The sequence below is a fragment of the Vidua macroura genome, chromosome 7, assembly GCF_024509145.1.
Source record: "Vidua macroura isolate BioBank_ID:100142 chromosome 7, ASM2450914v1, whole genome shotgun sequence".
Classification (NCBI taxonomy): Eukaryota; Metazoa; Chordata; class Aves; order Passeriformes; family Viduidae; genus Vidua; species Vidua macroura.
This window is the reverse complement of record NC_071577.1, coordinates 4,480,767-4,506,693: the sequence shown is the minus strand read 5'-3', so window position 1 is coordinate 4,506,693 and position 25,927 is coordinate 4,480,767. Positions and strand designations below refer to the sequence as shown.

The window sequence follows — 25,927 nt, the reverse complement described above, 5'->3', positions numbered from 1 at the left end:
GCAGCCGTCGCGCAGGGACCAGCGTCCCACCAGTCCCCTCGTCCCGCTGGTGCCCCGCCATTCCCTCACCCCAGCAGTGCCTGCACCCCACCGAGCACGGCCGGAGGGGACTGGGAAGGCTGAGCAGACCGCACGCCATGAAGCAAGGGTGAGAGGCGCTTCGGAGCGGAAAATCCTGGAGTAAGCAACTCTTCTGGAGGTTCACTCAGGGGTAAGAGCTGCTTTCCGCGTGGGAGCCCTCAGCCTAAGCTCAGCAGCTGCTAAGGCATGGTTCTTCTCCTTGGTGGGGTGGCAGTATTTGGGGGTTTTTTCAGCCATTCCCAGGCTTGCATCATTCTTAGAAAAGCGGAGCGATGCTGCCGGCTTGTTCAGCCCGGAGCTGATGCACCACAGGTGTGTGGGAACACTCCTGTCCCCACCACTGCAGGGGAACTAAACCCATTCAAAAGCACAGACCAGTGTGCTTCCCCTGCTGCCTCAGCGTGGTTTTTGGATTAGATGCCTCAGAATCACTGCAGAAGCAGTGTGATGAGATGGGAGCAGGATGACACGGGAAGCAGTGCCCCAAGGAGGGCATGTGGTGGTTTGGGAAGATGTATCAGCACAAGGAGGTGGGCACATCAATGGGACCTCGCAAGGAACCTGCTGAGGGGGTATCTCAGTGCCCCTTCCCTGCTCCCAGGGCTGGGGGTTGTTGGACAGCTGCCCTCACCCCTCCTGCCCCAAGGTGAAGTCGGATGAACACAGCAGAGGTGCTCAGCTGTGCTAATTCAGGTCCTGCTGCCAGACATGTTCCCACTGCTCTGGGGTGGGCCAGCATGTGGCTCCAAGGATAATCCTCATCCTCTTGTGGTCATCCACAGAGAGGGAAATTAGCCAAACAGCAGCTTTTCCCCTAAGGGAAAGGGCTCTCCAGCCATGCATGGAGCCTCTGCACAGCTCCCGTCTGCTCTCCTCCTGCCTTCCCCAGCCCTTTCCCCCCGCAGCCCCAGTTGCCCTCAGCCTCCTGGGACTTGCTGAGGGGGTGGCTATGACTAATCTGGAGACACCCTGCCATCATCCCACTGGGCTCAGCGAAGCCCTCCCTTCCCAAAGTAGAGCTGGGGCGAGAAATGCTTGTGGCCAAACTGGTTTCCTGACCAAGCAAAAGGGCCAAAACTGGCTGGAATGGGAGTAGCCAAAGCCCCTCTGGTTCCAGTGAGTGCAATGGGAAACTCTCAGCTCGTTTCTGGTTGCTGTGATGACTCATGTGTGCTCTTGGGGGAGGAATCCTTCCTGCGCTTTTCAAAATTCTGGCTTTGCCCCATTTCTTGCTGCTTTAGGGAAAAAAGAATCAGTATTTGTGGCTGGGTAATTATGGTGCTTATGTAGTGATGCTTCTGGGGCACAAATACCCAGTTCAGGAGGTTTGTAGAGAGATGTTTCCAGACAAAGGTTTTTACAGGGAGCTGGAGAATTCCTCCAAGGTCATGTAAGAATGCAGTGGCAGAGGAGAGACTCAGCTCCACATCTCCCTGGCACCATCCCTTCAGTCAGTGCTCAGGGAAGCATGCTTTTCATCCCCACACTTTCTCTGTCTTTGCAGAGACGTTGACCATGACCAGGGCTGTGACAGTGTTTAAGACAGGAGTGCAGGGCTGCGTGCTTGCTGCCACCACACCATCGTTCATTCATTCCCTCTCCAGTTTCCAGCACCCACCCCAGTCCCCTTTCTGGTTTTTCAAACATCTCTACGATTTTCCATTCAAGCTCAGTAACTTTCCCTGATTTCAGGGTGAGCTAAACCAGCCCCTGCTTTATTCCCACATGTCAAGGAGGGGGAAAAATATTAAAAAAAAAAAAAAAAAAGTTCCTCTTCTACTTTTGCTACGTGCCTGTCCAGGAACAGGAGGGAACATCTTATTCCTTCCATCAGTACAAGCTGTGGTAACTGCACAGCCTTGCCAGCCTTGGATTGTGTTCCCCACTGGATTTCCAGCAAAGGGGTGAGCCTGGCCTGTGCTGGGCGTGCACGGCGCCGGGTGGCATTGCGTGCCTGCTCCCCGCCGTGAATCACAGCCAGCCTTGCCCCTCCACATGCCCATCACTTTTTCCACCTTTTTTAAGTGATCTGTGTTCCACATTAAGGAGCCGATTTGTTTGGGTGGAGAGGCTCCGGGAGGCTCCGGTTACTATACATAAAGACTCATTGATCTTTGAGGGAGTTTCCCCTTTTTTTTTTGTGGTTTTTTTTTTTTTTTGTTTTTTTTTTTTTTTTAGCAAATACTCCCTTTCCTCTTATTAATGACTCTATTTTGGTCTCAGTCTTTGGATGGAGAAAACAACTAGATTTGAAGCCAACGGCATGCTTAGAAGGACAGCAATGAATATGTGATTCATATTAAATTCTAGCACCCAGGGAACTTGCCTGGGTAGGATATGGAAGCACCTCTATTGCTTTGCTGAACACTGGTTTTCAAAAATCAGAGCTCCAGTGGCTTGCAAAAGCAGGGAGATTTTTTCCACCCTTTCAGGCTACTTTTTTTTTTTTTTTTTTTTTTTTTAATGTTCAAATCTGCCTTTGTAAGAATAAATTTTTTCAGGGGCAACCCTCAACCCCACAAGCCTCACCTTCCCAGTAACACTTGGCAGCAACATTTACGCTTCAGAAGAGCTGAGACAAATCAAGTCTCCACCTGGAGCCATGAATAAATCCAGGATCCGTCCTGTTCAGCTCATCCTGAGTCTCTGGAAGTAGCTTTGCTTCTCCGAAGGGCTGTGTTGAAGTGGAATAGTGTTCTGTGATGAAGGGGTGGCCAGGCATGGGACACTTCTGTCCCTTGGAAAAGTTGACCAAGCTTGCTTTTTTTTTTTTTTTTTTTTTTTCTCATGGAAAAAATCATGGCATTCAGCCTCAAAATCATGCTGGGAGTGGCTTTTGGCTATCGTTTTCCCCAGCTCAGGGAAATTGAAGGGGGAATTCATCCAAGCGAGAGAGGAGCGTGCCTCACCTCCAGAGGGCAATCTGCAGCTCCCTTGCTCCACGTCAGGATTTTGGGAGCTGCTTCTCCCAGCTGCTCACTCCACAGCCATGAGTGCAATCGTATCCCACTGCTGGGGATGCAAGTAGTTGTTCTGGGTGCCTGGTGTCCACTTCCATGCCACTGGCAGGGCTTACAACTGCTGTCCCCATGCAGCAGAGAACAGCCAAGCCAAGGGAATTTGAGGCTGAGCAGTTTGGTTGGGAAACAGGGTGATGATGGACAAGGGAAAATCCCCACAAAGCAAATGCAGGTGAAGACAGAAGCCATGAGAGACTTCTGGAGGGGCCTAGAGGATGCTCACAGCACCCTGCACCACCTGTGGGTTGATGCTTTGCTATCCCTGTCCCCCTTTCAGAAAAGCTGTTGGGAGCCAGCTGCAAATGCACCTCTTTTTCCCCATGAGAAAAGCATGATCCACCCCACATGCACAAGGGCTGCAATTGCTTCTCAGGTTTTTAGTCAATATATTTTTTGGGGATATGCTGCATGGCTGGGCAGGAAAACTGGACCAGATATCCTGTGATTAGGGGCAGTGAGGCATCCCAAAGGTCCCTGGGCATGCCAGCTGGGAAAGCTGCACAAGGCCAAGCCCAAATCCAGGCCATTCGTCCCCAGAAAATGTGCCAGCCATGGCTCTGCCTACCATGCTTGCCATGCTCTGCTCCTTCCCAGAGGCTGCTCAGCTTTCCAGCAGGAATGTGTCACAGGAACGGGGAGATTATGGGAACAAATGTCGTAAATACAATCACAAAATGGTTTGGGTTGGAAGGGACATTAAAAACAATTTTGTTCCTGCCCCCTTCAACACTTCCAGGGATGGTGCAGCCACAGTTTCTCTGGGCACTCTGTATGAGGGCATCCCCACCCTCACAGGGAAGAATTTCTTCCCATTATCCCATCTATTCTATTTTAACTACACTCTAGTGAAAAACCCCCTCCCCAACGCACACAAGCAAACAACTGATTAGAAAGTGAATTTAAAACGTCTACTCAAAGGAAAAGAAAATGTAAAATACCAAATTTTATGTGCAGAGAAGTATGCAATATATGCAAAAAATAGCTGCTGGGGAAAATATTTAAGGAAATCACTTCATTGTGTTGGAGGTAGAAATGATTGCTTTTTGAGAGCAGTATTAGGAACAGATGTATTTCTTCTGATGAAATACTGTAATATTAAGAAGTCAGCACACACTATATAAACTCTAGACAGACATAAAACTTTCAGATTATTGAAGGCTACAGGAGTTAATCTTTTAGCACATGAATCATGAAGAAATTGGCTCCCCAGTCTTTGGTGCTGACTTGATTCAGAAAAACTCTTTCCTTTCTTAAAGGAAAGAGTCAGGTTTTTCAGCATATTTTTCCAGCTTGAAATGGATATAGTAAAAGCTTCACCAGAGCTTTCACCCCACAGGCCTGCAAGGAACTTTTCATTTAAAAAATGAAATAAATCCACAATTAAATTGCCTTGTTGAAAATACATTATTGAAAACCCAACAATGCCAGAGAATAAAGTTACAAAACAAATACTTACCATAACCAAGTATTAAAATGATTTCACATCTCTGGTTTTGTCATCCATTCCCGGCAAGCTGGTGCCACCTCCAGCTTCTGTGACCGATGGTAATTTGGGACACAAAGCAAGAACACATTGAGCAACGGAAATTGCTTCTTGTGCCTCACTGAGGCAAGCCAAGCAATAAAAATCACATTATTCGTTGTCTTAAACCCACTTTTCTCACTGAGCCAGAGACTTTGCTCAGTCAAAACAGAGCTGAGCAGAGTTTTGGGTGAACTCCCCCATCCAAGGAAAGAAAAAATAAATTGCCCCCACCCACCTAACCCCCACTACATTACCTTTACAAAAAAAGTTGCTGTCCTTGCTGCATCTTCTCCTCAAGGACCATCTCCTACAGGAGAATCATCTCCTTGTCCGCCCATTTCTGCAAGCACTGAACTCTTCCTCATTAGCTAATGAGTGCCGTGGAGAGGGGGCTATAAGATAAAATCCTGCTCAGAAGCAGCTCTTCTTAAAGGCTCTTCTTTTCCTTAAGCTGTCAACCTCCAGGAGACATCCATCACCTTTTCCTGCAAGACTTTGCTGCCTTTTTCCTTCTGATGACTAATCCTGGCTCCTTTGAGTTTAGGATGGTTTTGTATGATGCTAAAACTCATCTCTTGTTGATGGACAAGTCCCTCTGCTTGCACAGAACTATAAACACCATGATGGATGTCACAGAGAAAGCTGGAGATAGATCTGGAAGCCTCCTAAAAGAGAAAATGGGGAATGAGGTGAATGGGCTGCCCAGGGAGTGGTGGAATCTCCATCCCTGGAGGTGTCCAAGGAACACATGGATGTGGCACTCAGTGCTCGAGGATGGGTGACAAGGTGGGAATCGGTCCCCAGGTTGGACTCGGTCTTGGAGGTCTTTTCCAACCTAAGAAATTGTGTGGAAAATCTCAGCTTCCCACTGCTGTGGGAGTTCATGGGTGATGCTGTGGGCAGGGGAGATTCCAAGCCTCAGGGAGTTTCACTTTTCCCTTCGCCTACATCTCGTGGCTGTAAACAGGCTCTGAGCAGCTGCTCGACGTTAAAACCAAAAAAGCCCCCAAACGTTTGCTTCAGTCCTGTCACTTTTTAGCCAGCAAGACATCAATTTTCACTGGCTTATCTTGATGCTCTGCTCATCCCCAGCTGTTGTGTCTGAAGAGGGATTGGCTGCCAGCAGCTAATAAACAGGATGATAACATAACTTCCTGCATTTTGGGAAAGAAATATAAGCAGTTTTACAGCACACATTTCTTTAGTGGGCTGTTTTCCTTAGCACGAATTTTATTTCATATTTTTCATTCAATGCTAGCAGCCTTTTCACTCTGTAGCATCCCACCCTTAAGGGGAAGGGGGCTCCTAAGGTTTGTAGATGCTCATGGTTGAAAGAAAAGACAAAAGTGAGAGGGCCTGCAAAAGCTTACAAAGCGTCATTAACAAATTACACACTTGGCATGGAATTTGGTGTGTTAGTTGCTGATCTCCCTCATTTCAGTATAAGCACGTGGCAGTGGCTCGTGGATAAAGGACAGAGTGAAAGGGAAGAGGGAGAGGGTGATGGATTAAAGAGGGAGAGACAGAAAGGAAGGGAGAGAGATCACCATTCCTGACTGCAGCATTGATCCAGCTGATGGGGTATCCAGGGGCACAGATGCACCTGGGCTTCATGGCTGCACCTTTAATAGCTACATTTCTCCCTCCCTGGAGAAAAAATTCTCACTTTCTATGCAAATTAGCTAACAAGTTTTTCCTAGACCTTTCTTGAAATGGGTCGAGGGGCTCCAGAGGTCTTCCTGCTTCTCAACATTATCCCTGTGCTGTGCTTATCTCCCCGAGGCAGAATAAAGACATTTGTCCCATAAAATGCTGCCCTACCTCCGTGTGGCCTTTTCTCCAGCCACATCCTGTTCTTTCCCAGAGTGGGTTACTGCCAACAATCCTTGGTTGTTATCACCGGCGATCCTTGGTTGGCTGCACAGCTATGAGGATTTATTTGAGACATACACATCTTGAATCAGAGAAGCATGGAATATCCTGAGCTGGAAGGAAGCCACAAGGATCATCAAAATCCAACTCCTGGCCCTGCACAGGACACCCCAACAATCCCATCCTGTGCCTGAGAGCATTGTCCAGCACTTTAGGCTCTTCTAGGCTTCTGTACAATCCCAATGGACGCTGCAAGCGAATCCCACTCAAAAACTTGCAGCTCTTCCATAAATTTCTTCCCAGGGGGAAGACTCTCCCATGGGGTTGGGTGGGTGGCTGTCATGAGCTCGGTACTTTTTGCAGAACTCAGCTCTGGGACCTACAGACCTTTCTGTATTTGTGTGCTCAGGGGACAAACCCTCTCCATGCATCCTCTGGGTGAAACTTTTTTTTTCTGGGAACAAGTTGCCCATCAGGGACACAGTCCATCTGAGCAGGTTTGCTCCTGCTGGAGGCACTGGGAAGTTTGGCTTGCACTGGAACAGCCAGGGGGATGGATGGATGCCAGCTCACAAAGGTGATGGTTTAGTCTCTTCAGGAATGATGATGATACCTGTGGGCTGCAGCAGCTGCCTCTATAAATTGAGGGGTTGCCAATAAAAGGGAAGACTTTGCCATGTCTTGATTAACATTGTGCTAACTGCTGGCTCTGGGGGCCTGTTCAATGTATCTGATATTATTATTATAATCTGATATTATTATTATTATTATTATCATCGTCATCATCATCATTATTAGCTGGGGAAAAGGCAGAAGAGAGCTTTTCCCAGACTTGTGCTATAGGACATTCATAAATTCCATCTGGGGCACAGGAAAGACCAAATGCTGCAAATCTCTTCTCCCAAGAAAGACCAGACCCCAGCCCAGCTTTGACACACAGGGAGCCAGAGGAAGTGTCAGGGACACACTGGATTTCAGGAAGCCAGGTGGAAGTTGTCCCCTCCTTTCCACAGAACTGCCCTCTGATATCCCTGAGGAGTGTCTCTACAGCAGAAATGGGATTAGCTCCTTATGTCCAGATTTTCCCATATTCCTGACTCTTGGTTCTGTTTCCAGCCATGCCAGCAATAACCATCAGTGCAATTACCACAGTTTTCCTCAAAAATAAGAGTTACTCTTCCCCTTAGCCCTCTTAGACTCTTGTATTGGTTGTAACTGTCTGGATTGATGGAATTGGCAAGGATGGTAATAAGAAAAATGAATCACCTTTTTTCTTTTTTTTTTCTTTTATGATGACCTGGTTAACAGTTTGATGTATTGGAGTCCCTTGTGGCTGATTTGAGTAATTGATCCCCTTTGGGGAATGAAAGGTATTAAATCACTGTGTCCCCTTTTGGGAGGATATTTTCCCAGTTAAGCAAGCCTTGCTGGTTTCTGCTCTGTAGGCTTGGAAATGAAGATTAAATAATAAATTGGTCATCTCTATGACAACAGAAAAACAGCCTTCATGGTGGAGACGTTGTTTCAGAAGGCTTGCCAGGTGGATCACAGATAAGAAACTTACTTAAATTATATTTTTGGCTCCAGCAGATAAAATATTATTTTTGGTGCCTTTCCAAAATATGATCAGCCAGCACAGGCTATTCCACAACTGGGGCTCTGAGCCTGGGGGAGTCCAAGGGCTTTTTGCTGTGCAGCCAGATCATGTGGCTCACTTGGGTCTAGAGTGCTTAAATTTCCATTTGTATATTTGGGACAGCTGAAAAGGTGAGCTGAGGCAAGGGAGGATGTTCAGGGCAATTATTGTGGTGTTTGGAAGAAATAAAGTGAGAAAAGGCCGCAGCAAGAGGAAGTATGTTGGCAAAGATGTATCAGCTGGTCATCCAGGGGTGGGGAGGGCAGGTGGGAGGCCACTGTGTGTTCTGGTAGAGAAGCCTAAGCATTTTCCTGTATATTACACATTGCCTGGGACAGCACAGGCAAAAAAAAAAAAAAAAAATCTAATTCCACAGAGGTGATTAAGGGTGAAAATTATGTGAATTGTCACTCTGTCCAGCAGTAAAGAATTTTTTTCCTGCCAAAGTGCCACAAAAGCCTTGTAAACTCACATGGTTTGGCTTTTCTACCTTATGTCTCATCTGTGCCTGGCTACCACTGCTGCTAATTCTAACTCTCCCTGTTTTCCACCCCTTAGGTCTCACGTCAGGTGCTTCAAAAAAAAAAAAAAAAGAGACTAAAAGGAAAACTCATAAAAGAGCAAAATGAGGAAACATCGACATTTGCCCCTCGTGGCAATGTTTTGCCTCCTGCTCTCAAGCTTTGGCTCGGTTGGTGCTCAGCAGCAAGCAGGTAAGCCCGGGCTGCTTCACCTGACTGTGGCCCTGTGTACAAGCACTCATTGGCACTGTTTGGTGTTTGACATGCATGTCCATGGGATGTTGTGGATGGATGACCTTCTGCTCCTCAGCTCCCACCTTGCTGAGGGTCCTTGCGACACGGGCCTTGGCCAACGCTCGCGGTGCCTCCACAAGCATGACACTCTCAGTGCCATGGAGGATGCTCTGCAGGGCACAGGGTGTGGGACCTGCACTCAGGGTGCTCCTGAGAGGGTCTTCTCCTGGGCAGAGCTGTTCTGCCCTCCCTGCATGTGTAGGAGGGCTTTTAGCAGTGAGAAAACCACTGCCACTAACCTGCAGAAAAGCTGTTTAAAGAGGTGGTGCTGGCACCTTTAGGACTGCAGCTGGTGTCACCAAGCTGGTGTTAACAGCAGGGAAAAATACAGAAAACTCATGCCAGCACCCAGGCTGCTTAAACCAAGCTGTCCTTCCTTCCTTGAGCACTACCATGGAGCCAGCAAAAGCCATGCAAGAGACACAGGCAGCTAGGAGCTGAATGAGCCTGAGCTAACAGGTGAAGCTGCTGTCTCTGTCTGGCTCAGGGCTGGTGTCCAAACCCATGGGCAGGAGCACCTCAGCTCCCCCTCTCTGGGCAGGGCAGGTGGCATGCTGTCCCCCAGCGCCTGCGGGGCCAGGGCTCTGGTGGCTGCGTGGTCGTTCTCCATTTTGCTGCGGGCGATAAGGGGAAGCCGAGCTTCACTTTCACCATGCCAAGGAGGCTGTTGGTTGTTTTGGGTGAGGAGGAGGAGGAGGAGGAGGAGGAGGCATGCTTGTGCTGACCGATAGAAAATCCTAAACCCCCATCTGTTTTTTTAAAGCTGTCAAAACCATTGCCGTGGCTGATATAATATTTCTAGTGGATTCCTCCTGGAGCGTTGGGAAGGAACACTTCCAACTCGTTCGAGAGTTTCTGTATGATGTTGTAAAAGCTTTAGATGTGGGAGGAAATGATTTTCGCTTTGCCCTGGTCCAGTTCAGCGGAAACCCCCACACAGAGTTCCAGTTAAATACCTACCCCTCCACCCAGGACGTCCTGTCCCATATTGCCAACATGACTTACGTGGGGGGAGGCGCCGAGCCTGGAAAAGGATTAGAGTACCTAATCGAGAAGCACCTCACTAAAGCTGCTGGAAGCAGAGCCAGTGAAGGCGTGCCCCAGGTTATTGTAGTGCTAACAGACGGACAGCCCCGGGATGATGTGGCTCTGCCCTCATCTCTCCTTAACTCGGCCCGTGTAAACCTGTTTGCGGTCGGCGTTCAGGACGCAGTGGAAGGGCCCTTGCAGGAAGTAGCGAGCGGACCCCTCGATACGCACCGCTTCAACCTAGAGAATTTTACCACTCTCCACGGCATAGTTGGGGACTTAGTGGCAAGTGTCCGCTCCTCCATGACTCCAGAAAAGGCTGGAGCCAAAGGACTGGTTAAAGACATCACAGGTAATGGCTGACTGGTGGTATCTGCTGGCGCTGTGCTGTTTGGCGTTGCCACTCTGTAGGGGCAAGACTGAGATGGACGTTCAGAGGTTTAAAAATAAAGGTTTGACGTGTGTGGCCCCGTGTTTGCAGCTGCCAAGGTGCTGTTTGCAGACTGAGCCACGGCTGCCAGGAGTCAGGGCAGGAATCCTTGAATGGGCAGTGGCACCTTGTGGCCATCCTTTGGCACATATGGCATGGAAATTCAAGCGCAGGGAGCTCTGCAGAGTTAGTAAATTGCCCTGTCCTCTTTACTCCCAAGGTGGGGAAACAGGGGATGAACACACTAGACATGGTGGTGACCCTGACTGAAAATCCTCTGGAGACTGAGAAGGTTGCTGCTGGTTGCAGGGACACCATGATGGATGTCCCTTAGAACCAGGTGGGGGGACAGGGGGATGTGCAGTGTGCCATTCCAGAAAGTCACATTCTTGAGCAGTGTGTCATTCCAGAAAGTCACATTCTTGTCTGAAGACAGCAAAAGAAGCTGGGTGGGGAATTTCTCTGCTGCAAGCCCACCCCTGAGCTGTCCCTTAACCTCTCTCCTCATGCACCTGGAGAAGGTGTATGGTTGAAAAGTCTTCTCTACAAGCCCATGGCTTCCACCTGCTGGAGCACTGGATCCTTCCCATAACTGAAACCTTCCTGCAAACCACGTTGGCTTCAACAGACCTGCACTGACTGCAACACAGGGCCCAATTTCCCTGAAAAAAAAAAAACCAAACCAAACCAGTCTTCCTCCATCCCTTCTCTGTTTTTGAAATTCCAGCATGGCAAGAGCCTTCTGAGCAGCTTTGTTGTTTTTCAAAACAGAAGTCCTGGGGATCAAACCTTTCTTTTTATTCCTGAGACTCCATCTGAAGGTCGAGAGCTTGTGGGGCGACGTAAGGCCACAGCAGTGTGATGAGGCAGTGTGACATTAATCCCCCTGTGTTGTCTTGCCTGATTAACCCTCACGCCAGTCCCACTGGGTGCTCTCCATCACTGCATGACACCGAGCAACACCAAAAGGCCGTGCTCATGTGTGTTTTTTGTCGTGCAAAACGCTTGACAGGGCAAATATCCAAGGTCACAGGAAAGCCACAGGGGACTAGCTGCCCCACAATTACAACAAAAGGCTTGCCAAAGCTAAGGAAATGACACCAATATATGTGGGAAATGAACATTATGCTGCTGACAGCATTCCCGTGGCTGTTGGGCATCTTAGCCCTGAAGAACCCCAGTGCTTCCCTCTTGAAATCAATTGGGAGATTGGTCTCTGCAAGCTGGCTGTCCTCCTCTGGGCCATGCTAGCAGGTAACCCCATTGAATGGAAACATCTGGAATCACAGACATTCCTTTAAAAGCTTTAAAGCCAAATTCCTACTTTGTGTATATCGTGCAGTCCCAAGTTTGTTTCTGCTCAAAGGTATTTTTTGCAAGCATTTCCTTCCCATCCTATAGCACGAATTTAAGTTAATCCTACTGTTGTAGTGTTGTCCCTGTGTGACTTGCATGGGTGATATACAGAGCATTGTTAAACATGGGAAAAGATCACCCTAAACCTTGGGTGATAACAGTGTGCAAAACATGATACAAATAAGAGTTTAAGAAGTCATTTATTCAGCTGATTACTACATGTGGCATTAAAATGTCTAAAATTGCCATTGATGCTATGTTAGAAATGAGCCCTAATATGGAATGGAAGTGTAAAAAAGCCCCAGTCCTGAGGTGGTTCTAGTAAAGAGAACCAAAACTGTTGGTCTGTGGCAGTCCCTGGAGCTGACTCACGTAAGTATAACAGTCAGCCCCGAGTTTGCCCTCAAGTATTTGTTAAATCTGAGCTGTCTGTCTCATCTGACCCTCCTTGCTTAGTTGTGTAACCAGCATGCTTTTATTTGTTCTCCACACCAGCTTGTTCCATAAATTTGCACTGAAGTACAAGGTTTATTTACAGTGATGACAAATTATCCAACGCATCTGTTTCATATCTATTTTCTCTTCCGTGGGAGCAACCCATTAGAACTCTTGTTCCTCCAAAAAGATATCCAGGATATCTAAAGCATCCCTGGGCAAAACCACTGTGAGGTTTCCCTTTCATTTTTACAATGAAGTGAAACGTGTAAGCCCCAGCTGAAACTGGCTCAGTAAAACCAAGCCTAAGCACCTCTAAATTTTGCCTCAATGGAAAAATAAATCCTGGAGCACCTTGAAATTCTGAACCCTGGTGACTTCCTCTGAGCCAACACCGGCCAATAAGTTGGTCCAGGGGAGCAATGGTGACTTGGAGACCTTCTCCTTTGTCGCTGGAATTGCAGCATTATTTGAATCTCCTGGTTTATGAAAACATGTACTAGAAAAACAACTAAATCAGCAATAAATAAATAATTTACTGGCAGTGCTGGTTAATAGCAAAGCTCTCGGGTTTATTCCTGGCCTTGCTAAACCACATGCCAGCTTTGCTGCTGGTTTCACCTTTGGCTTTCAGAAGTTGAGAGCTGACAGAGGGATTTCCAAATGTTGCTCATCGTTCATTTGCAAATAGTCTGAAATTTGAGTTCTTAATGTGAGTGGAGAGTAACAGCATGGAAACATCTGAGCATGCTCTGGGGTTTTTTCCCCTCCCTCTTTTTTGCATGCATACAGCTCTTGGTGATGTCGATGGTAAAATTAGTTGAGCAAAAGGAGTAAGAGCAGACACCAGGGAATTTTGGGTCTGCTTTGGTAAGTCTCACAGCAAAAATACTCCCCCTCAACATCACATTCATGCCATGTACAAGCTTTGTTTGGTGTGTGTATATTCTCAGCAAATGCTTGTGATCATCTGGGTATGGTCATAACAACTAGAGTTGGATAATTGTGTCATGACTGATTTCATCATCCTTTTTTAACCTGATTCTGCATTCCTTGATTGAATATTCAGAATCCATATGAAAAGTACAGACCAGACCCCTCTGGCAGTAATCAACCCATCTTTGTGCAAAATATTTAAAGGGACACCATTTTTGTGTGGCCTGGGTTGAGAACTGCGTGGGTCAGCCTGCTAGAGACATAACTTCAGGTGGATGCTGGCAGCTGGTCAAAGAGTTACCATCAAAGAAAAATAGCTAAAAACTTTTCAATTGTTTCTTACAAGTGTGTTTTAAATAATACTTATTCATGGTGGGAGAAGCCCATATATTCAGCCTCTGTGTTTAACCAGCAAAAGAGCAGAATTGTGACAGAGAGGCTGAAACTTTCCCTGCATCCAGTAAATGTTGGCTTTTTTCCTCCCAAAAAATAGAAGGCAGCAATGATAAAAACCTCCTCACCCTCTACCTTCATTGCCAGCAAAGTCCACCTTTTTCTTTTGGCTCTGTCTGAATGTTTGGGCAGTACTGGCCACTGACGGAATGTCCTAGATTCCCAAAAACTGTACTTTGCTGAAGTTTCTCCTTGCATGCCAATAATGCTGACCCCATGTTACTACAGCCACTGGCTCGTGTTGTGTCCACTCAAGCCCTCCCTTGATGGGTTGTGGATGCTACTGGGAAGGGCCTGAGAGCTCATATTCAATCAGAATGCAGAACTAAGAGGCAAAAGTCACCTCCTCAGTGATCACGTTGTTTTGTTTTCTCATTTTCGTGTTTCTCACTGGTTTTCCAAGAAACATGTCAGAACACTGTTACAACTGCATGTAATCACTCATTTTAATGCTTTCACCTTTTGCATTTCTTTTTTTTAAAGCTCAAGAGTCCGCTGACCTAATTTTCCTTATTGATGGATCAAACAACATCGGAGGTGTCAATTTTCCAGCCATACGCGATTTCCTTGTAAATTTGATTGAAATCCTCAGAGTTGGAGCTCAGCAGATACACATTGGGGTGGTGCAGTATAGTGATCAACCCAGAACCGAGTTCGCTTTGAACAGCTACTCCACAAAAGCGGATGTCCTGGATGCCGTGAAGGCACTCGGATTCCGCGGGGGCGAGGAAGCGAACACCGGTGCGGCACTGGAGTTTGTGGTGGAGAACCTCTTCACCCAGGCGGGAGGCAGCAGGATAGAGGAAGCGGTGCCTCAGATTTTAGTGCTGATAAGTGGTGGAGAGTCTAGTGATGATATCCGAGAGGGCTTGTTAGCGGTGAAGCAAGCTGGTATATTTTCGTTTAGCATTGGGGTCCTGAATGCTGACAGTGCAGAGCTGCAGCAGATTGCTACTGATGGAAGCTTCGCCTATACTGCCCTGGATATCCGTAACCTTGATGCTCTTCAAGAATTATTACTGCCCAACATTGTTGGAGTGGCCCAAAGACTCATTTTGTTAGCGGCCCCAACCATTGTGACTGAAGGTATGTATGCCTTTCTAGACCCTTGCATTTCGGTGAATCGATGAATGATTGAACTTTTGCACGCTTTACGAGCATATTTAAAGCTTTAAGTATTTATTTTAATTTTTAAAAATTTTTAATTTTTTAAAATTTTAATTTTTTTTTTCAATTAATCTCTCTGGTCTCGTTATGGAGAAGTGATGTTTCTGTGCAGGAACTCATTGGCCCAGTAGGTTATCTCTCAAAAACCATGAAGTCTTGTTGTAATAACTGGCATGACATGTGGGGTGTTTTAAAAGGCAGGAGCAGAATATATTAAAAAAAAAGGTATAATAAAAAAACCTCATATAATCCTTCTTGAGATATCTAAGCACCCTGGGAGTAAACACTGCAGCACTACCAGTTGTAAAAATATTTATGCCATGTAAGCTTACATTATATTTCAGTTGGAAGTGTCATGACCATAAAATGTGGCTGAGGAAGGTAACAGGAATGCTAAATGGATCCCTAGGTACCAGAGTTGAAATTATCTGCTTGCAAAAACAGTAAAATTCCGCAACTCACTGAAGCTCTGGGCTGCCCTTGGTAAAAGGGTGACATTCCTGTGTTGTTGAATTTAAAAACTGAACAGCCCTTAGCTCTTCTGAAGTGAAATCCCTACTTTTGATCCATCGCTGAGAAAGTTTGCGGCTATCCACGGGGCCATGGGAATTAAAAATGCAGGTGTTAATATTCCACTTCGGTTACTTTGCCACCCATAAGTCCCATTGACATTATTTCTGGAGTAGCATCAGCTCAGGCATGGTAGGATAATGAATATATGGATTTACGGGGCAAATAGGTGATTTATGAAAGACACAATATGACGTATTGCACAGGTCCCTGGAAGGGGCCAGCCTGGAGCTGCTGCACTTAATTAACAGGATGCTTAATGCAAACAGCACTTTTGGGATCCTGTTGTCAGTCTGGAGTTCTGTACACACTGTTCCTCATGGTGCATGTTGACATATAAAACTGCATTCCAGATGTCTTCGCTGATCCATGCCTAAACATGATTGCTATCCTGTGGCTCAAATCAAAGGGAGGAATTTGCCTTAAAGATCTGTGACCTTGCCTTGATTATTCCAGGAAAGAACATTAAGAACTTTTTCTTGTAGCACCCTACAAGAACCCTATTTAGCCAAATAATATGAAGTCAGCATGTATAGCTAAGATGTGTATGCCAGGATCCGTGCAACTCAGTGGAAAATCTCTCTTTCCTCCTGTCTGATTAGTAACAGTTTGAATGGCAAGATTAAAAGATTTTGGTACATTTTGTTTCATCTGCACTTGCATATTTCTCACTTAAAGTGCCAGCTCATTTGTGGAAGGTGCTACGTCAGCCTGTACAGTTACATACAGATGGATGTGCTAAATGGGGAGGTAGATTATTTTCAAAGGATCTTTAGGGAATTTCCTTCCCCTGGAACCCATGGAAATCAATTTTGACTGGTTTGCTTGATTGACATCGACGACTTGGAAGGCAGAATTGTAAAGCAGTTTGGGAGACGCTGTAGCCCAAAAGGGATGCCAAACCCTCTGTGGTGCCAAGTTCTCCTATGAAATGCTGAAGTCATCTTGCTTCTCTTTAGCTTGCCAGCTGTTCATCCTGGGCTGAAGGGGAGCTCCAAAGTGTCTTTCTGCTCCTTCACCCACTGGGGGAGCCTGGATGATGAAGTTAGATGAGGTGCTTCACCAGAGAGCTGACATGGCAATGAGGATGGAACTATGCAGGGCTGGGTTCAGCGCTGACACCCTCCAACATTCCCAACTTTGAGAGTCAAAGATATAATGCTTTGATCCCAAATCCTTCGAAATTCTTGGGAGACTTGTCATCAGCTTTACAGGGCTTTGGATTAAACCCTATGAGATGTGCACAGCCCTGCTTAAAGGCTTTTGCATTAATTGTGTCCATGCAAACTGTAACCGTGGGTTGTTTCTTCCTGTGTGTTTTGGGTTTAGTTCTTGCATTCCTCTGACAAAAAATACTGCAGGATTTGAGAGCTGCAAAAGGAATGAGAAGTGGAGGAAACTCTTCTTTCCCAGCCTCCCTCATCTTTCCAAAGCCCCTTTGATGTTTTCCCCAAAAGTCAAAAGTTTCCAGGCTCTCCACTTTTGGGTTTCTAGCTGCTGACAAGCTAAGGATGTGCTTTGGACATTTCTCCTGGGTCATACAAAGCAGCGATGTCAGCCCTTGCTATCCATTTGGAAGGTTTCCTGTTTTCAACCCTCTCCTCCTTGGAGTAACTGAGGAGGAAAAAAAGCCTGGCTGGAGGGATGAATGCTGGAAATCATGGCTCTGGGAAAGGGATCATTTACATAAACCCTCGTTGCTTTTTGTGTAGCTCTGTTCTGGCAGCATGGGCAGCCAATTGCAGACCACTGTCAGCTCGCTTGAGGTTGTGGCTTGAGGAGGGCACCACCACGTTTGCTTTGTCCATGTCCTCATCATTTTATGCCTGACAGCACCATGGCAGGCAATTTTAAACTTCCATTTTTTTACGATTGGTCCTTAGTGACACTATTTCTAGCACGACTCCATGAGAGGCGTTTGCAAAGGTTCTGCAAGGCAAGCAGATCTTTCAGGATCTTTTGGCAGAGGGGCAGCTGAGTCACAAATGTCACCCCCAGCTCCAAGTCACCCCTTGGGGCAGCCCAGTCTCATGGCACTCACCCATAGTGAGAAACCTGACGGCACCCAGCCTTGGGGAGCACCGCTATCCATGGCCAGCTGGTGTCTGGCCAAGGAGGACTGCAGCCAAAGTTTTGTTCTTTGTTGAAATCCAAAGTAAACAGCCTCCACGCAGAGGAGCCCTGATGGGCTGGGGGCTGCTCTTCTCCGTCCAGGCAGGGCAAGGCAGCGTTTGCTACCGCTTGCCCTGGGGAATGCGAGATCCCCGCGGGAGCAGGCTGTGCACTGGGGGTGGCAGTAAGCCTGGGAGGTGATGGACCTGCCTCCTTGAATCCTGAACCCACCTCAGGAGCTTTTAGGTGGGTGGGTGATTTAAGGATACCCCAAATCCAGCATAACACAATGATTCATAGTGCTCCAGCATAGCTTGGAAGCAACACAAAGTTTCCTTTCTCAGGTCAATGGCATGAGATCAGGGAGGTGATGATGTGAGAGGATTTGTCTAAAAGATGGTATTAAGGTTAGGCAGCATAATAGTCATATATAATGCTGTTATCACAATCGTATTGGTCTTGTTAATATCTACCTTTTTAAAAAATATATTTGCTGTATTAAATATCATGATGATGGAACCATCACGCTTTAGTTCCAATGCCACAAAGCAGGGTTTTTTTTTCCTCCCTGACTATCCTTCTTCAAACTTAGCCAGGGTACTGGAAAGACAATTGTGCCCTTTCTGTGTCTTGTGCCATCATGAATAATAAAGTTTCAGAAGTTACAAGCCAGGGAACCTGTTTGTTAAAGACATAGCCACCAGAACATAATCCAGCTCATCCATGACTGGGCCAGCTGTGCCAAGAAAAACCATAACTTGTTTTTGTTAGATGAGGAATAAGATTTAGGATGGAAAGACCCAAAATCCAGGTATGTTGAGTAGGTGGAGGCTGCTCTTTCCTTGTGTCATTGCTCTCAGGAACCTAATACTTCTCGTACCAAACCACCACCATTCAGGTGGTTACTCTGCAGATGGAAGGAGCATCACCTGCTTATTTTATCTCATGTGCCCTCTGAATGCCAAGATTTCTCCTTACTGCCTTTCATTCTTGCTTTGACATGTACATGTATTTTAATGTCCAGGTGTGTAAAAAATAACAGTATTTGCAACTCTTCAACTCTTTGGTGTTTTAGAAAGGGGAAAGAGTCAGATTTACTGTTACTCCTCTGCTAGAGCCTAAAATAATAATTCTTTTTGGAAAGCAAGACCTTTTTAAAGGCGTTTAGAGTAACAGTACTCCAAGCAAACAAGAGGTCCTGAACATTGCTGAGCTATTGTCACAGAATTGATGCGGAGTGTTCTGAAGGCTAACATGATGTTCATGTGTTACTTGCAGTTATTGAAGTGAACAAGAAGGATATAGTCTTCCTGATAGATGGCTCAACTGCTTTGGGGGCCGCCCCCTTTAATGCAATTCGTGATTTCGTTGCCAAAATTGTCCAAAGGCTGGAGGTTGGACCCGACCTGATCCAAGTGGCGGTGGCACAGTACGCAGACACTGTGAAGCCAGAGTTTTATTTTAACACCCACCAGACCAGGAAGGATGTGATGGCCAATGTGAGGAAGATGAAGCTCATGGGTGGCACGACACTCAACACTGGCTCGGCACTGGACTTTGTGAGGACCAACTTCTTCACCAGTGCTGCTGGGTGCAGGGTGGAGGAAGGGGTGCTCCCCATGCTGGTGCTCATCACTGGGGGTAAGTCCAGGGATGCTGTTGACCAAGCTGCAGCAGAGATGAAGAGGAACAGGATAGTGACCCTTGCCGTTGGGTCAAGAAACGCTGACCTGGCAGAGCTTCAAGAAATTGCTCATGAACGAGATTTTGTGTTCAACCCGAACGACTTCCGCCTTCAGTTCATGCAAGCCATCCTTCCTGAAGTGCTGTCACCTATCCGGACACTCTCTGGAGGACTGATTGTCCCAGAGCCACCCTCAGGTAATTAAAGGCCTTTTTCTAATTAAGGAGGTGTGGTTTATAAGTTTGCCAATTCTTATTCTATGACATGTAAAGATAATGGGGAAAACCATACCAAATGCATGTTCCAGCATGGTTAAATGTGAGTGCATGAACAGGTCAGTGAACTTGGTAGTGTGCTTGTCATTACAGATTTATGGTTCCTTCCTGGAGATTTTTTTCCCATTCTGATTTTGTCACCAACATTTAAAGGCCTGGATGTGGAAGATGTGCTTTACTAGTTAGGTACCCAAACTGTTCAGTGGAGGGTTTTGCTCTTCTTAGGGTCTGTATATGAATGGGACACCTGTGATTGTTGAAGTCTCTTCCTCAGTTTGGGAATCATCTATAGTGGGTGCTTGCTCAGGAGAGTAGAGGTTTCTTTGGAGTGTAAAGAACATAAGCCAGTTTGTTTGTGGAGATATTCACAGCTGACACTGTTGGATGGAAACTCACCATTTAACAACATACTTAGTTTTCTTATGACTTGTTCAGCTCGAGCCCTAAGAGGCATGCAAGGATATTTCAGTATTTTCATTTAATCTGTTTGGAAGATTATCCAAAGCTCCACGAAGCCAGTAGACTCTTTTTAATTGTCCTTGCCATTGACTTCAGTAGACTTTGGAAGAAACCAACTGATAGGGTCATGGCTTTTGAGGAAGTTCCCCCTGCATTTCAAGAGATGTTCTAGGTGCATAGAGATTTTATACCAAATTTCTCAGGATTTCTTCACAATAGAGATGCTTGAGGCGAAATCCATGTTGCACTAGATCATATTTGAACCTTGTATTTCTGTCTCATGGCATATGAACATTAGAAAACCAGGATTTCTTCCAGCTCCCAGTAAGATCAATAGTGAGGCTCCCACTGGCCTAAGTAGCTGTTGAATTGTGTCCATATTTTTTCTAGTTTCTCACGTAATTTACAATTATAAACCGCAGTGGAAAAGAAACAGAATGTTTGGAAAGAATCCTGAAAGGATTAAAGCATGTGTCTGATTTACATGAAAAGAAGACATTTTGAAATCAGTTTGCCAATACTTGTCCTTAATGAAGATGAATATCACAGGACTTATCATTTAATAAGCTTTGTTTCAGAGTGTGTTTCCAGCTAATACAGTTTTGCATGGCTATACACCAAAGCTGATGTGCTTATTTTTCAATGTAAATTAAAAATGTTCCTGTGTTTTCTCATTCTTTAAAGATCATTCATGCAGCTTCTCTATTTTTCCAGTCCTTTTTTTGTGCTCACAGCTATTCACACACAATAACTACGGGACCATATCCTGCCCCTGCAAATTATTATTGGTAGCAACAAAATTGATTTTGACACTGGGCAGTTGCATTTTAACCTGCTATTGTCTCACCCTGGGCCTTGAACAACACTTTTCTGGGAAAAATATAAAATACAGAAAGCCAAGGCAATCTGTAAAATCTGAGAGCAATCCCTGTATTCCGAAGAGCCCTTTATTTCCTTTTTGTTCTGAATAGCTCAGTATTTATATATTTTATATACAGAACAGCAAGCTTACAGGGACAAGGCAAGATAGAAAATGGATTAATCTAGCCAGAAATTATTTAAACAGAAATATAATGGGCAGAATTAGCAATGGGCATAAATAAATCCTTGAATAACTCATTTGGAGGAAGGCATCTAGGAGGATGTCTTGGATGACATCAGTTCTCCGAGATTCTGCATAAAAGCTTGGCATTTTGGTCTGTGATCTGGACATGTTTAGAGCAAAAAAAGAGCACAGGGTGATGACTCTGTGGTGTCTTGGGGTGTAGACCTATGTCCTGGAGCTCAGATGCTTGGAGATAGCCCAGGAAGGATTTAACCTTAAAAACAGGAACTGAGAGCTGCCAAAAGTGGGAAATTTCTTCCCCTTCAACAGCCCACGAAATGGATGTCCATAATAAAAGACAGTAAAGTGCAGAGCTCAAGAAGGCGGATATCCTCATGTAGCTGTTGAGCCTGACATTTAAAAGAGATGCTAATCCTTCCCTGCCCAATTCAGTCATTTCCAGCAAGGTCCTTGTTACTTCTGTGCTGATCACACCCTTGCTCCTCTCTCTCTCCCCCCCCGCAACACGGTTCACATGCGTGTACAGCGTATGCTGCATGCACACATGATAAAAAATTTTCCATTTTTTTGTTTTCTGTGATGTCTCATGTTGTTTTCTGTGCTCTACTGCAGTTCAAGTAACCAAAAGGGATATCATCTTTCTTTTGGATGGATCACTCAACGTCGGAAATGCCAACTTCCCCTTTGTGCGGGACTTTGTTGCCACCCTAGTTAACTACCTTGATGTCGGCAGTGACAAAATGCGAGTTGGCTTAGTGCAATTTAGCGACACCCCCAAAACCGAGTTCTCCCTGTACTCCTACCAAACCAAATCTGACATAATCCAGCGCCTGGGGCAGCTGAGGCCCAAGGGGGGGTCGGTGCTGAACACTGGCTCCGCGCTGAACTTTGTGCTCTCAAATCACTTCACGGAGGCCGGTGGGAGCAGAATAAATGAACAAGTGCCCCAGGTCCTAGTCCTGGTGACGGCAGGGAGCTCTGCCGATCCCTTCCTCCAAGTTTCCAATGAATTAACTCGGGCCGGAGTGCTGACCTTTGCTGTTGGCGTTAGGAATGCGGATAAGGCAGAACTTGAACAGATTGCCTTTAATCCAAGAATGGTGTATTTTATGGATGATTTCAGTGCTCTGGCAGCTTTACCGCAGGAGTTAAATAAGCCTATAACAACATATGTTAGTGGAGGTGTGGAAGAGGTTCCACTCGCCCCAACAGGTAATAATACCTACCTTCCTGCATGCTGACTGCATGAAGTTAATCTTGTTTAAGTAAATTTCTTGTTTCCGCTGTATGCCTTGACACGTGTCCAAGCCCTGAGTCATCAAAGTGGTTATGGCTGTGCTTAACTTGATGATCTTTAAGGTCCCTTCCAAACCAAACCATTCTATGATTCTATGAATACATGGCTTGACGCTGGAAGCTCTTAATTTTGTTCAAGTCATTGCTACCACACCTTAAAAGCACAGTTTAAAGTCTTTTGGTAGGTCAGGACCAAAGGAGGACCTGAGTAAGTCTGTGCCCACCAGTCACTGACTCTGGTGATCCCTTGCTGCTCCCATAATAGGGCCACAACCTGTAAATGCATCTTGTGCAGTAAATCAGGCAATGGGAGCATGAGATTTTGACCACAAGAAGCAGTGTGGAAAGGTTAAAATCATGCCAAAGAGCACACAGGAGCAGAGGTCTAGCCAGGAACAGGTGGTCAAATCCATCCCCAGAGCCACTTGGTCAGTGATGTCCTCAGGCTGTCACAGAGGCTGGATTTGACTCCAGAAATTCAAAGTTATCCTCCAATATTAAACACAAAGGCTTTTGGCAAGTCTAACTCTTTTTAAACAGGTATTTTCTCATGAATTCCATTATTGTGGCTATGTGTCCAGGAAGACATAGGAACAACTGGGATGAGTTAGTATGGAAAGGAGACGGTTTAAGATTAATATGAAGGTGCAAGAGGATTGGGTTTGCCTTGGGTATTCAATGAGATCAAAAGGGCATCAAACTGAAACAGGTGAAAGGCTTTATGGATTTAGATGCTCCTTGTGATGCAAGTGAGATAAGATCCAGAAAACGCTTTGTGTACATGTGCATGAACTATCTATTTGTTGTCTACTGAGCCTTTAAATAGGAAAAAAAACCCCAACCAACCCTCCACTGCTGCTTTACTTCATGTCTGTATTGTCAACATATTGCTAGACCTAAAACATCATTGAACCAGCCAATTCATGATGTGAGCTGATGTGATACAATATATGATATTTCCGTCTGGTGCCCAAATTTATTGAGTCTCAGGACAGACATGTCCTTGCTTCCCCTTCTTCCTCAGGTGCTGTATAGCTCTGCAGACTTTGAATACTTTGGTAAATGAGAATATTGAAGGATTGAAGCCCAGCTAACTTGCAGACAATTGTCTAGGATGACGTATGAGAAGAAAAATGCTTTCATTTCTTTTTTTCCCTCCCTCTTTTCATTTGTGAATTTATTCTAGAAAGCAAGAAAGATGTTTTATTCCTGATTGATGGCTCAGCCAACCTCTTGGGCAGCTTTCCTGCCGTCCGGGATTTTGTACACAAAGTCATTTCTGACCTGAACGTGGGTTCCGATGCCACGCGAGTCGCTGTAGCTCAGTTCAGCGACACCATCCAAGTCGAATTTGACTTTGCCGAATACTCATCCAAGCAAGATATGCTTGCCAAAGTGAAAAGGATGAGGTTAAAAACTGGGAAGCAACTGAACATTGGAGCTGCACTTGATGAGGCTATAAGAAGGCTGTTTGTGAAGGAAGCTGGAAGCAGGATCGAAGAAGGGGTTCCTCAGTTTTTGATCCTCCTTGTTGCTGGGAGATCAACTGATGATGTGGAGGAGCCAACAGATGTTCTGAAGCATGCTGGAGTTGTAACCTTTGGTATCAAAGCCAAAAATGCTGACCCCGTAGAGCTGGAAAGGATTGTTTACGCCCCGGAATTCCTTCTGAACGTCGAATCCCTCCAACGGATTGCAGAGCTTCAGCCAAACATAGTCAACCTGCTGAGAAGAGTCCAGCTTCAGCCAACAGGTACAGGGAGCCTCGGGGTTCCCAAGAGGCTGAAAGACACGACTTACATGCCCCACTCAGTTGGTAACTGGAGCATCTGGGTCTGATGATGTTTAAAAAGATTGTGTAGAAACTGCTGCTGTACTTGGAGTTTTCTCTGCGCACACTCTGATCCGGCAAAGCATTAAGTGCCAAACCAAATTTTGATGATAAATGGGGAAAATGCCTTTGTTCAGCAGCAAGAGCTGCTGCTGGCGCTGTTTCCAGTGTGTAAAATATGGGACAAACCTGAAATAACAGGACATTGTTGCCCCAGAGATGTTGCATTAATTGATGTGCAATGCTGGGCAAGAGCTAAAAGAAGCAAATACTGGCTTGTCTCAATTTCTCTTTCCATCTTCCCTCTTCTGGAGGAGTGGATTCCAGCACACTGGATTCACTCTTGCTCTGTTATCTCTTCCAGGATATGATGGCAGTTTCTACATTTTCTACATACACACCAATAAATCAGATGCTCTTGACTCAGTTACCATTCAAGCTCAGTAGATGAGATGGATTAATTGAAGAATAATTTTTAAAAAGTCTTTAAAAGAATTCCATGGCCACAGCAACAAATTCACACCGCAGTACTGGAAATTATGCATGTCCAGCTGTGTGATTTCCTGAGGCAGCCCTAATTGGAGCATTAGCTCGTCTCCCAAGAGGAGGTGGAAACAAGGAAAAGTGTAATAACATCCATCTCTTCTCTCCATAAAGGGGCAGATGGACTTAGAACCATAGAAACATAAAAAAGAAATAGGGCTGGAAGGAATCTCAGGGTGCCATCTGCTACACACCCTTGTCCCCCAGCAGGATCGCTTTGCCCAGAACCAAATGACATTGATCTGATCTCTTCTGGAAACCCTTTGGGGGAGACTTCCCAGATTCCATAGCCAATCTGTGCAGCTGCTTTTATCAGACAACACTTACCCTTCACGTCACCCTTCTGTCTCCCTAGTCACAGCTGAAGTCTTCTGCATCTCCTTCAACCTGAGGAGGACACAGATGCCAGTTTGTTCCTGAATTTTCATCTTTTCATCTACTTTAGATAGATGAAAAGATTTTAGATTTTTCTGCAGCCTTTTCATCTACTTTAGGCTTGACATATAGGTCTTGTCTCAGTCCTCATGTCACCAGCTGTGTACCCAGCTCATTCAATCCTTCCTTGTAGGTCTTGTAGGTTTTCTTCTACCTTTTCACTCTTGCCTCCCCAGCATCAGCCTGCTCCAAATGACCAGAGCGTCACAACGGCATCCCCTGGTCATCTCTTACCCCATCCTTTCCATGCAGATTCATGACCCTTCCCATATTTGTGCAGCTTCTGTCTCAACCAAGACTTGTGCAAGCAGTGCTCTTGAATTCCATCCTCCCTTTTAAAACCATTTCTGTCTTGTCCAGACCATTTGGAATTCCTTTGACCACCAAGGACTATTAATAATTGTGCTATTTACTCAGGGACAGCAGCACCCACCCAGTTTCCCTAGTATTCTTGGCTAAAAGACATCCATTCCATAGGAGCAACCATACTTTTTTCTTCTTTATCTGCTACACAGGGATTTTTATTAGGACTTTTCCATTGTTCCTGAGCTTTATAGGAAGTATATGAAACTGGGATACACCAGGCAATGTCTGCTCCCTCTTCCCACCTATATTAATATTCCTCTCCTATGCATTAACTCACCATATTTCCAACAATCCTCTTAAGAAATAAATTTGATCTGAAGTCTGAATTAAGAATTCAACTGCCCTTGTTTACTCTTTATATAACTAATCATTCGTAAGTAGATAATTAATATTTTCTCCAGAGGGGCAGATCATGCTCCTGTTTGTCCCACTCGACCTTGCTCTAAACAAGCCAACAGTACTTTTTGGGATGTCATCCAGCAGTTGCTGTGTTTGAGAGGCTGTGATGTTTTCTGCTTGGCCCAGCCAAAGCTTT

The 25,927-nt window shown here is 45.7% G+C and overlaps 1 protein-coding gene across 10 annotated transcripts in view; it reads left to right on the top strand.

Moving 5' to 3' along the window:
• Nucleotides 1–25,927, top strand: part of COL6A3 (collagen type VI alpha 3 chain) — a 58,255-nt gene continuing 32,328 nt past the window's right edge. For 4 of the 10 annotated variants that reach the window (XM_053982776.1, XM_053982778.1, XM_053982777.1 and 1 more), the window contains exons 1-6: nucleotides 2–211; nucleotides 8,693–8,847; nucleotides 14,072–14,674; nucleotides 18,716–19,318; nucleotides 21,534–22,133; nucleotides 23,404–23,970. In XM_053982776.1, coding sequence (XP_053838751.1) covers nucleotides 8,760–8,847; nucleotides 14,072–14,674; nucleotides 18,716–19,318; nucleotides 21,534–22,133; nucleotides 23,404–23,970 — 2,461 coding nt within the window. In that variant the 5' untranslated portion in view covers nucleotides 2–211; nucleotides 8,693–8,759. Of the gene's footprint in view, nucleotides 212–8,692; nucleotides 8,848–9,712; nucleotides 10,331–14,071; nucleotides 14,675–18,715; nucleotides 19,319–21,533; nucleotides 22,134–23,403; nucleotides 23,971–25,927 lie in introns of all 10 variants that reach the window. The other 6 variants (XM_053982783.1, XM_053982780.1, XM_053982779.1 and 3 more) reach the window with 6 other exon arrangements.